This window comes from Pseudopipra pipra, chromosome 3, assembly GCF_036250125.1.
Source record: "Pseudopipra pipra isolate bDixPip1 chromosome 3, bDixPip1.hap1, whole genome shotgun sequence".
NCBI classification, from domain to species: domain Eukaryota; kingdom Metazoa; phylum Chordata; class Aves; order Passeriformes; family Pipridae; genus Pseudopipra; species Pseudopipra pipra.
In genome coordinates, this window is record NC_087551.1 from 105,864,957 (window position 1) to 105,876,615 (window position 11,659).

The window sequence follows — 11,659 nt, forward strand, 5'->3', positions numbered from 1 at the left end:
AGCATCATGGTTACACCAAAGGGTATTTTAGCCAGGCCACACCATTGCATCTGCATGTGATGCAGATGGATTTTGGCATCCTTAACATGGTGTAAGAGCCATCTTGAGGTGTTCTTCCATATGCTCTTCTCACAGTAAATCATATACTAGGTAGTGTTGGAGCCACCCCCACCTCTGCAGTCAAGGACCAGGAGAAAGGAACAGTGGTCCCCAATCAAAATAGGAGAACCAGGAAACGCCCTGTTAGAGGAAGAGATTCGTTCTGTAAGACACCCGCCTGGTGGGAGGTGAAGAATCTGCTATTCATCATCTGGCCGTGGAGACTCTGGCAGTCACCTCTGACATACCTACTACTTCAGAACATTGTGAATGTGTTGGAGAGGTCACTGCCTTGAGGACCCTGCCTGGGTTTGTCAGTCATCAGTCCAGCCTTCAGTGCAAGCAGCATTGTGCTCAGGAGCTCGTGGGTGACAGTGATCAGAAGCTGCTCATCAGCAGGGATGATGACATTCAGATGTTGTTCCCAGATACTCCTGAGCAGGATAACTAGAAATTATTATTTATTCTAAGACATTGATCTGCTTCACCAATTTCTCTACCCATCTATTATTGCACCTGAGGTTGCGTTTAGCAATACTGCAGGCCAATGAAAGTTACAGGATCTGGCAGAGGATCCTCTTCAGGGTGTAGAAGCCCTCTGAATCCCAAGTCCTTAGAACAGATTATGATCCAAAACACATGTTGGAACACATGTGATGATGATAATTTCTGAATTTTCATCTGAAATATTTTGTTTCCTCTAGATGGTTGTTTAACTATGCATGACATGACATGCTAGCCTGGAAACTGCAAGGGTGTCTTAGAGGTGTGAAGGAACTGGGGAACATGGATTTATTATGTCTTAGTAGCTGGTGGAGGATATGTTCTTCTGTAAAAAAAATAAATAAAAATAAAGCAAAGTCACCTTCAGAATCTCATTTCTAATATTTTTGTCCATGGGGATTGGTAGCAGTAGGAGACATGCCCATTTGTCTTACCTGGACTCTTCACTATGATGTGGTGCAGGAACCTTGAAGCTAAGGGAACAAAAACTGGCTTTGCCTGATAAAGTTCTTTTTCCACACAGAATTCATCTGTGTTATCATTAATCCTCTTCCAGGTTTTGCCTGGGATGACAGTTTGTTTTTCGTAAATCTGTTTTACAGTGTTACAAACTGGATGATATACAGGACAGTCCTCTCTATTCCCCTCTTTCTGTTGTTTTAACTGTGAATGGCTCAGGGTTATGAGGTGCCAGGGCGTAAACTCATGGTATTCTCATGAGCGTGAGAAGCTAGACATTTTTTGTTGAGTTTTCTTGTTGTTGTTTGGTTGTTTGTTTTACTTTGTGGACTGGAATGTTATTAAGAGACAATTCTCTTCTATGTCTACAAAAATAGAAAACATTTTCCCTCAGCTCCCATCCCATTTCAGAGAATTTCCTTGAAAAAGATTATTTCGGTCCACTAACCAAGCTGTGCCTTGGAGCAGAAGAAAATAATTTTAACAGGCAGAGACTGCTTGGCAAGCCTGAGTCTCCCCAAACATCCAGATTAGTCTGGAAGGCACTTGTATGAACGAATGAGACTCCACTCACCCACCATGCTGCCAACTGGATATGCAGAGAAGCAGCCATCGAGCCTGGGACGGCTGCCTGACAATTAAAAAGCAGTGTATAATCTGAACAAATATCTAAGGATATTTTGCTCAACTAACTTAAAGGAAGTGATTGTGGACCTTAGCATCAACTTCTGAACTTTAATGTCAATTTGAATTCTGTGACTAAGAACGTAAATTCTACTGTGTACATTTAATATGTGAACTCTTTTCATGTGTGCCTTAGTGCTGTCAGGAGTGACACTGCAGGAGGGAGTCCTCTAGTACTGCATGTACAGATCAAGAACTGGAAGCTCCTATGTCCTGGCCAGTAGGTTTCATTCTTGCTGTAGGTGCATGATTGATCGGAAATAAAGATAAACATAACAGACCAAATAATTCAGCTTCCAGTTTATTCACTGATTTACATGCTTACCCTGTCAGGCATGAGACTCACCTCTGGACTCCTACAGGGATCAAGGATCCCATTAGACTTTTTCAGTATCAAGACTTAGTTGTTCTGTTCAATAAGAGTCAAGTGCCAGCTTTATGTTTCCCACACCCAACCCCTACTGGTCTAACAATGCATGGATGAAGAATGGCTAATCCATGTTCTGCTTCAACAAGGCAGGACCAGTCTTCCTGAAATTTGCAGCCATGCTTGTGTGGTAAAGGTACATACAAAATTTATATTCCATAGCTAAGAAATATTTTTGAATTCCTTGCAGATTCTGAGCTCTCACATAAAAACATCTGCTAATAACATTTTTCATAATATCCATTTGGCAAGGTAATTCTATCCCATCCTGGAAGACAATGACCAGGCCTCAGTTATTCATGTCTTCCCCACCTCTTGGCTGGGCTCGGAAATGTGATACATTTTGGGCACAAAGCCCTTAGCATTTATGGAGTTCCAAGTACACCAGAAATCTGCAGTACATCCCATCAACAACACATATTAGTGTGAACACGTGAAAACCTTTCCAATGGTTTCTATTCGTGTTTCATGCAGGATCAAGGCTTTTGCCTTTGCTTCCAAAGAACTTTGTGGCTTGGACCCAGAACATTAAAATGATCGCCTATGTTCCTGGGAGGGAAAACATAATTAATGCAATGAAGCTTTCTGCAATAACGAGACAGTTCATCCAGACAGAGGAACCAAACTTTCTCAGAAGCTAACCTGAGATTCTGGACTGAATTCCCTGAAGAACCACAGATCATCACAAGCCTGATTCACCATTTCTACTCCCACTGCAGAGCACATTCTTTTGGTTTTGTCTCTTCTGGTATAAATATACAGCAACAAAAAAAAAAAAGAACAGTAGTTCCACTAGGGAGAGAAAGAGAACAAACACCACCTGACAGATGTTAGTGGTGTCATTTGGATATCAGTTACACAGATAACACTGATGCACAGGAACTGAGCATAAAAGAGGTAGAATAGATCTATGGAGTAAATTTGAAGTCATGTAGCAACAGGCACCTGTCCCCTGGAAACCCATTTGAGGTTGCTAAACTGAGTTCACTCAGATAACGAAACAGCTGTAAATCCTAAGGAAATCTAGCTAAAGAAGCAAATAGTTCCATCAACAGTATTATTTCTGGGTGGGTTCTCTGCTGTTACGACGTGTGCTCTAAAGCTTCAGCCTTTGTCCCAGTCAAGATACAGCATCTCAGATTTCTACCAGCTCTGTGAAATCTGCTGGGACTAAGTGAGACCTCTAGCAGCTCTCTCTCAAATTTGGCTGAAAGTGGTCCCTTCTGGTTCGAAACATCAGGAGGATGCTGATTACACAAACTCTACCTAGGAACTCCTAAACCTCTAAAACCCCTGCATAGAAAAATGACAATGTTCTATAAAGCCAGCTTTATTAAGGTAAGAAAACAATATAGAAAAATGTGTAAACACAAGATCAAGTAAGCTAACATTTTACTGGAAGCTGAAACCTTGTGGTGACAGACCTACTGAACACATATTTAACAAGGAAACCACAACAGGTAAACAGTTACATGTAAACTGTGTTTTTGTGAACTTCAGAAATGACTGTCAAGAACTAGCATTGCAGCATGAGTTTTCTTATAAATAACCCGTCAAGAGTTTTTTAGAGAAAATATAACTGTTCTGTCTCTCAAAATATGTCTCAAGCTATAAAAACAGTACAAATCTCTTCCTAATATCAAAACCACAATGTTAGATCTAGACAGGTAAAAAATCTAAACTGCTTAAGAATTATATTAAAATAACTCCATTAAAAACTTACCTATATTAAAAATATTTCTTTTAAAGGCTGTTCTAGCCAGAAGTTGAATTTTTAAACATAGTGCTTACAATACACATATGTAGAGGTTTTCAGACATAACTATTGGTTTATTAAGAGGCTGGCTGAGTTAAGAACTTTATCATTAATGGTGTCATCCAGTCACGAAGATTTGTTGTACTTCTGAGCAACGCCATAGGGAACGTGTGCAGCTATGGTGCCTAATTTCTGTGCTCCCTCAATGTGGAACATCTGGTCATCAAAGAAAATGTGAGGGCGGATTTTCACCAGGATTGGTCCTTTAGGAGCTCCTGCTAGGAAAAGTGCCTCATCAATCTCCAGACCCCAGCTACGGAGAGTCTTCAGCACTCTGGCTCCAGAGCTCGCCGCACTTCTGGCTGTGACCAGGTAGGTCCTTATAGGACAATTTAATCGTTCATTTTTTGCATAGAACTTCTTCTGAATTTTCCCCAGGTCTTCCAGAAAACCCTTCAAGGGGCCCTAAGTATAAAATACCAGAATCATATTTAGTATTTGTCCACAGTTCCCCAAAACATTCTTTTGCTTTCTTCCAGACTGCCAGTTACACACAGAATTCCTTTCCCTAATGCTATGCTACTCTGCAAATTCTCTGTGTAACATATCCAAATGGGTCTGCACCCTCACTAGGAATTCACACACTGGAAAAAAGTTAAAACCATAATCCTACATGGTATGATCAGTGGGAAAATAATTCTCACTAAGGCGATCTCTTACAATATAAGCTTATTACTGTAGTCTTTAGTGTTCCTTTAAAAATACTGAACTCTTTTTACTAAGAACCATGAGCTGCAATTCTTTCTCCTGCACAAAAACCGGATTAATGACCATACTACACTCCAATTAAAAGAAATAAATGACAGTTTGGTTCTTCAAATTGCAATATATTGTACCATTCAGTATTTTCATAAATCAAGCTTTTATTATGAATTTATACTATTTTTAACAATAGCAGAATTGTCCTTCAGTTTAAGCTAATGTAAAAATATTTGTGTTTTTTAGACAAATGGCATAGTTCTGCTTGGGAATAAGTAACCTGTTTCAATAACCAGAGTATCTCAGTGTTAGAAATTAACATTACCTACACAGTCTGATTAAAAAAATAATCCAGGAAATCAGTACTAGTATTTCTTTTTCAAATAATACCATTAAAATACAATTGTAAGTCACTGTCTTATATATGCAGTTCTCTCAGAGAAGTGAGAGATCTGGTGAAAGGACTGCCTTTTTTATGTCAAACATGCATTTTAAAGACTATCCTTAAAAAGGAAATAAATTGGGTACTCAGCTTCCACAAAGAACACATATGCACTGGGGAAAGTGGAGAAACACAGCAGCAATGAAAGTCATCAGATCTTTTGGAAACTTACTGATTCAAGAAAATACAAACCTGTGCAAGAGGCTTATTTTCATTCAGCTGTTCATGTTCAAAAAATCTATCTAATCCTTGCTCTTTGACAATCTGTTCTGATTCATCAGAAAAGATAACAGCATCCCCATCAAATGCCACCCTCAGCTGTGTATCCGAGTAAGAAACATCTTTGTTGGCAGTGAACATCGTAGCTGATGCAATGCCTGAAAATGGATCAGAGAACCTCAGTTAGTCCTGCTAAGCCATTCATTAAACCACCAGCAGTTTGGTTCCAACAACTTATTTGTGGTGACCTTTATGTGTGGTGAGTGGAAAGGAGCATGAAAGCTAATTAGTAATGGCTGTTCTGTAACACAAATGCATAGAAGCTGTCCCATTGACAAAACTTCTTGGACATTCTTCCTTCCATTTTCACATGGAAGAATGTACAAGAACAGTCCCCAAGGTGTACTGCAAATGAGACAAAGCAGGCAATTCCAAGGAAACCACTCAATCAAACTATTTGCTATTTTTAACTTCTTATGAAACACAGAGGTCGTTTTTTTAAGTCGTATTGAAAAAGATGAGGCTATTCAAATAGAAGTTGAATAGAGGTGGAGATCCCTTTCTTGTTGAATAGAAGACAGAAAGGTGTAGGGTGATTTGGTTGTCATATTAGTAGCCTGAAGGGTCAGAGAGGAACAGTATCATGTGATTTTATTTGATTAAGTAAAAATAAGCGGTAAACTTGCACTGTACAAAGTGGTGCCTTTCTGCATTTGATGAAGCAGCACTACTTTCTGTGAAAGACACACATTAATTTTTGAACAAGCTAAACAGAGAGATAAGGAAAGTCAATTCAAACCTGCTTCTATAGCTTCTTGCACTTTTTCAGAGTCTGCTGAGAGGTACAGGTTTGTAAGGTATGCAGTCAGGTAACCAATAGGGCTTTGTCCTCCCGTCATACAGAAACGTTCAATTGTTAAGCCTAAAGTAAGAACAGCACAAGGTGTGACTCTGCCTTGATACTGCAAACCTGTAAAAGTAACCTGAGAAAAGGTACACTAGCCTAGCTGACAGTAAACTTAAAAATAAAAATAATCGTCGTAATTTCAACGAGTTACACAACTTAAACTGACTAAAATGTTTGATCAATCCATCCTCATTCAAAATTTAGGGAAAAAAAATCCCTCTAAGATGGCAGAGTAACTGCTGTGAAGGTGTATGTCTAGAGAGCATAGATAACAAACATCAAAAAGTTTAAAGACTTAAGATTCACACCTGACATGTTATATCTAGAGCATTGGACCAAACTGTTTAATATATCTCACTTGTGCTGACACCCAAAAATAAATATCAAAGCAGCTGTTTTTCCCAAGGTCAGAACAGGAAGAATAAAATTAATTCATATTATTATGCAACAGCTGTCAATTCTACCCATTAGTATTTATTTTATTCACCATAGTGATTGATGCTGTTTATGAGCCTCACTCCCACTTGGGCATGGTTATTAGTCATCAGGACGATATCAAATCGTTCTTCATCATCAGGGTATAGTTCAAGAAGCCGGGCATTGACATGCTCCAGAGCCTGAAGGATAAAAATGTCGAAGTCAACAGACAAGTGGAATGTGCCTCCTTTTGTTAATCACTGTAGTTTTAGCGACAGAATTGTCTTGAAGGAGAATGTGAAATACCTGATAGCTTAACTTGCTGAACTTGTTTTATTCCTTTCTGCTTTGTTGCTCCCAGTAACCATTTGACTGGTTCATTTGAAAGGAGGCAAATAAGTTTATTTTGTTGAGTTACAGAATTTAACTTTCTTGTGGAAATCGTTTTTCTTAGGACATCATAATCATCCAGAGTAAGTCAATGCACTGTTGATCATTATCACAATCACTATTAAATTTTTTTCTTGTCCACTTGAAAATTGTTCTTGTGAAATCAAGGAGAAAGTATAAAGGAAAGTATGTGTGCAGCTGCTTGTTTTGTGTGCACAAATGTGAATTTGGGTCACATACTTATGCAAAGATTTACTGACACAGTTCAGGTGGTCAGGTGTCAAAGATCGTCCTTAAGTAATGAGTACAAAATCATATCCTGTCATACATGATTATCCTGACAATTTCTAATTGCAGTACTGAATGAGACAGATTTTGATTTGATATCCCTTTAAAGATAATGGGCCAACATGTTATATCCACAGTCTCACATTTTTATTTCCTTGACCTTTCATCTGCTCATCTCTGTCTGTATCCATCTGTTCTCTCTTATTTAGAACCTCATCCCTTTGGAGTAAGACCTCCTTTTTGCATTCCTTGAATGGAATGGAATTCTTTGGGATTACAGCAATGAAATCAACAATGAATTATCAAATGAATACAAAGATGGATTGATTTTCGATAAGGTGCTTTAGAAAGTCAGTCCGGTTGTTAAGAACTAAACTACAAATTTAATAGTTAAATTCTGGGAATCTCACTTAAAAGCATGGCTATGTGATGTGGGACTGTGCTTAGGAAATTTCTAAGTGAGAGCCTGGTATAAGGCCTAGGAAAAAATCTTAGTATGTGGTCATAACCTACTTCTACTCCTAATAATCTACTACACTGGCAATTTCTTAAATTATTAGGAAGTAGGGGTGAGCAGAGGAGGGGATACCATTTTTTTGTCCATTGCCTGTATACTTTTTACCCTAAGGAGACCCTGGCCTGTGATTACAAATCTTAAGTGCTACAAGCATGAGATGTAATACTTTTAAGTTAGTATTATTCCCTTTTGCCTTCTTTGTCTCCAAGTGGAAAAGATGACTCAACAAACCCACAGTTCTCCACCCTAATGATTTCTGTGACTAAGCAATATAAAGAATTCAAACACAAATATCATACTGGAAGGGAATAGAGGTCAAGGTGCATTTAGCTGGGCATAGCTAACAGTTCTGATTTTCAAAGTATGAGGAGTTAAACAGTCAAATCTTGCTTTTACTTGAAGTGAATCTGACACTGAATTCTAACAAATCTTAAAAACTGACTCTGCTAGTAGGGGTGCTACATATAGGAAAAGAAGCAGTAAATTCCCTCGTCAGCCTATCCTCACTGGTGTACAAAGTGAACTATGACCTCATTTTTATGTTAAAAGCACCCTTAAAGTGCTTCTGCTATCAATACTACTAACAGCTATGCTATATTTACAGCAGCGTGTGTATTGACATAAGTAATTTTTCCACTGTGTACATTCAAAATATGATTAATTAAGAAAATGTTTTAAAGTCGTGAGACTAAAACTGAATTACTCCAAATCTACTTTTAAAACTTGAGGTGTTCTACCACAACTCTGATGTCAACAAGTATGATTGCTAATTATGATTTCATTAATTTTCTAAAATCACTGTGGGAGAGCTTATCACACAATTCTCAATGGACATAAAATTAACTCTGTACACAGCATTTTTTCAAGTCAGTTCCGCTAAAATCTATGTTCTTCAAAACCATACATATTTTCAGGTCTTTTCATTTTTTTTGTAATTTCTCTTGCTTTCCATGATGGAGGCTGTTTTCCTTGGCCATTTCTCTTATATTGTGCAGTGAAAGTAAAATATTCCATTTCAGTTCTGCTTAAACCCTGACTCTCAACTAGAGAGTGTATTTTTTTCGCTGGTCCTCAAGAACAATTTCCAGGGTGACAACAAAAGCAAGGAAAAATTAAAGCAGAACAAAAGGAATTAATTTCTTAATAATTAGATTAATACAGAATCAACACTGTTTTGGGTTATTTGTGGGTTTTTTGGGGTGGAGGATGTTGTGTTTTGTCTTTTTGGGTTTGTTAGGTGGGAGGAGGTTGTAAAAAACTTAAAACAATTAGGAGACTATCTTGACTGAAAAAGGTCTTAAAAGGAAAGGTACTTTGTGTGCCCCATGTCCAGCAGAAAGCACAGGCTGCTCCTTACCCACATCTGGGATGTGATGCTGTGAGCCGGGATACAAACCGTGATGCTGAGGGTGCAAGTCTGGTCCCGGTGACGGGAGCAGTACGTGATCTGCCGCAGGCGTGCGGCATTAGTGTCGGCGGGAGGGGAGGGGATGTGAGGAGGAAAGGAAAGGAGAGGGAAGAGGAGAGGGAAGAGAAGCGGTGGCCGGAGGACCGGGGCGCGCAGAGATGCTGAGATGCTGCCGGGCTCCCCCGCCGCAGCGAGCTCACCGCTGGGAGAACAAGTCCCGAAAACGTCTCCCCGGGTCAGGATTATCTCCGCCCAAGGACTCCTCGGGCTCCTCCTCTTCCCGAAATTTGGCCTCGCAGCATCTTCCTCGCCCCGCCGCACTCCACACCCTCCCTTGCCCTGCCGGGCCAGCCCGCCCCGGCTCACCCCCCAGCTACCTTAACGAAGTAGAACGCCGGTCCAGGCTTGAGGGTGACGTTCTCGTTGTTTTGCTGGTACTCCACGTACTTCTCCACCCCCTGTTCTTGGTAGATCCGCCGCTCCTCCACCAGGTCGAAGAGGGCTCGGGAGGAGACGGCCACGGTGATGGCGTTCTGGGGCTTGGGCTGCCAAGCGACCACAGGGTAGCGCTGGCCCGCAGCCCCCGGATCCCCAGCTTTTCCCCGTACCCCAGCTTCCCCTGGGACCCCCAGCTTCCCCTGGGACCCCCAGCTTCCCCTCGGACCCTCAGCCTTCCCCCAAGCCCCCAACCTTACCCCGGACCCTCAACCTCCCCTCGAGTCCCCAACCTTACCCTGCATCCCCAGCGCCCCCCCCTCCCTTCATCCCCAACCCTGGCCTCCGGACCCCCGGCCCGCCCCCACGCACCGGCCGGGGTTTCTTGGTAACCAGGTTGTCGTAGAACGCCTTGGCCGCCGCCCAGTCCTGCTCGGCCTCCTGCAGCCGGGCCTCCGCCGCCTCGCTGGGCTGCGGCGCCTCCGGGCCGGAGCCGCTCATGGTGCCTGGCGCGGCCGGGCTCGGGGCAGGCGGCTGCGGCCGGAGCGGGGACCGGGAAGCGGTGACCGGGAAGCGGTGGCAACAGCGACAGCGGCCGCCCCCGCCCCGCCCCGCCCGGGCAGGGGGAAGGCACCGGCGCTGCCTTTCCCTTTGGCTGTGCCGCGCCCGGGCTCGCCCGGCCCTCTGGCGTCACGGCGCGGCCGGGCCCGCGGCGGTCCGGCCCTCCCCCGGAGCGGAGCAGTACCGTCCCCGTGGGGCAGCGGGGCCGCGGCTTCCCCGCATCCTGCACCCGCCCGCCCGCAGCGTTTCTCCTCCGGGAGTGCGGTGCCCGCGGCGTCCCCGCCCAGCCCACGCCGTTCTCCTCCACAGTATCCGGAGCTACTTGATGTCAGGCAACAGCCTCCAGCACCGAGTTTATCTACAGCGTTAGAGGTTTATTATTTAACTGCAGCGGCTTAATTAACATTAACTGCAACAGATTCCCAGGAGATTTCTTATATAATGTGTTTTAGCAATCAAAATGGGCGTGATGTCCATGACCTGGGGTCCTCTGTTCGATGCAGCAACATGTGGAGTACCTTCAAGAGAAAGCAATTTGGGCAGTGGTGTGGAGGGTGTGTGCAGCACTTGCAAGGAGCTATTCTGGCATGAGGTTGGAGTGGTCTTAAAATCCAGAGTCCCACACACAGCTATGGGCAGCATTTAATACACATCTAATACAGCTGTGTGAAACGGTCCTGTCTGCCTCTGCAGATCACCACGTGAACCACAGCAAAGATCCCCAAACTGATAAGCTGCAGGAGAGAGTGAGGAAGAAATCGGATTTGCTCCTGAGCCAGTAGAGGATCTGGCACAGCAGACGCACAGACTTTGCAACTGGTCACTCAGTGGGTATCTGTGTCATACCTCATGTGATCACCATCCAAAGGGCTCTTTAACATTTTGAATGGAGACTCTAAATATTGATTTTGACCCTGCTCACTACCTAATCTTTATCAAATTTTCAGATCTTTCTGCCTTCATCCAGTCTCAAAAAAACAAACAAACAAACAAAAAAACCAAAACAAAACAACAAAACAAAACAAAACAAAACAAAACAAAAAACAAAACCACCAGGATTATTTTTGTAACTTTTGCCTTTTTTTTTTTATGTGGCTTCCTAGTGAAAGGAGGCTTATGTAATTATACCATCTGTCTGTCTTTCCTCAGTGATGTTCAGTTGCAAACAAATTTGAAAGAAGGATAAAGATCTCAAAGAGATTTAAATTCTTAAAACCTTTAATGAAAATCAACAACTTGCAATTTGTTGCCCTGCTGGGGAAGGGACTTAATTTGCTTGTTCCTCTGCTGTGCAGTAGCGAATGAATACTCCCCTGCCTGATCTGTCAACTCCAAATCTGCCACATTGCCTGTTGCTCAGATCACCAGGGAGGGACCTAGAAGCAGG

The 11,659-nt window shown here is 42.4% G+C and overlaps 1 protein-coding gene across 1 annotated transcript; it reads right to left on the reverse strand.

The window, feature by feature from the left end:
• Positions 1–3,487: 3,487 nt before the first annotated feature.
• NT5C1B (5'-nucleotidase, cytosolic IB) lies at positions 3,488–10,447 on the reverse strand. The gene is made up of 6 exons (XM_064650588.1): positions 10,084–10,447; positions 9,654–9,821; positions 6,744–6,873; positions 6,149–6,271; positions 5,323–5,507; positions 3,488–4,394 (listed from the first exon to the last, which is right to left on the reverse strand). Exons 1-6 carry the CDS (start codon positions 10,210–10,212, stop codon positions 4,056–4,058), a joined length of 1,074 nt encoding a protein of 357 aa, XP_064506658.1. The 5' UTR covers positions 10,213–10,447; the 3' UTR covers positions 3,488–4,055.
• Between the last annotated feature and the right edge of the window lie 1,212 nt (positions 10,448–11,659).

Coding starts and splice junctions, on each gene's coding strand:
- NT5C1B (XM_064650588.1), bottom strand. CDS start 10,212: ATGAGCGGCTCCGGCCCGGAGGCGCCGCAGCCCAGCGAGGCGGCGGAG. Junction 5,508..6,148: donor GCAAGAAGCTATAGAAGCAG/GTTTGAATTGAC, acceptor ATCCATTTTCAG/GCATTGCATCAGCTACGATG. Junction 4,395..5,322: donor AAAATAAGCCTCTTGCACAG/GTTTGTATTTTC, acceptor TTTTATACTTAG/GGCCCCTTGAAGGGTTTTCT.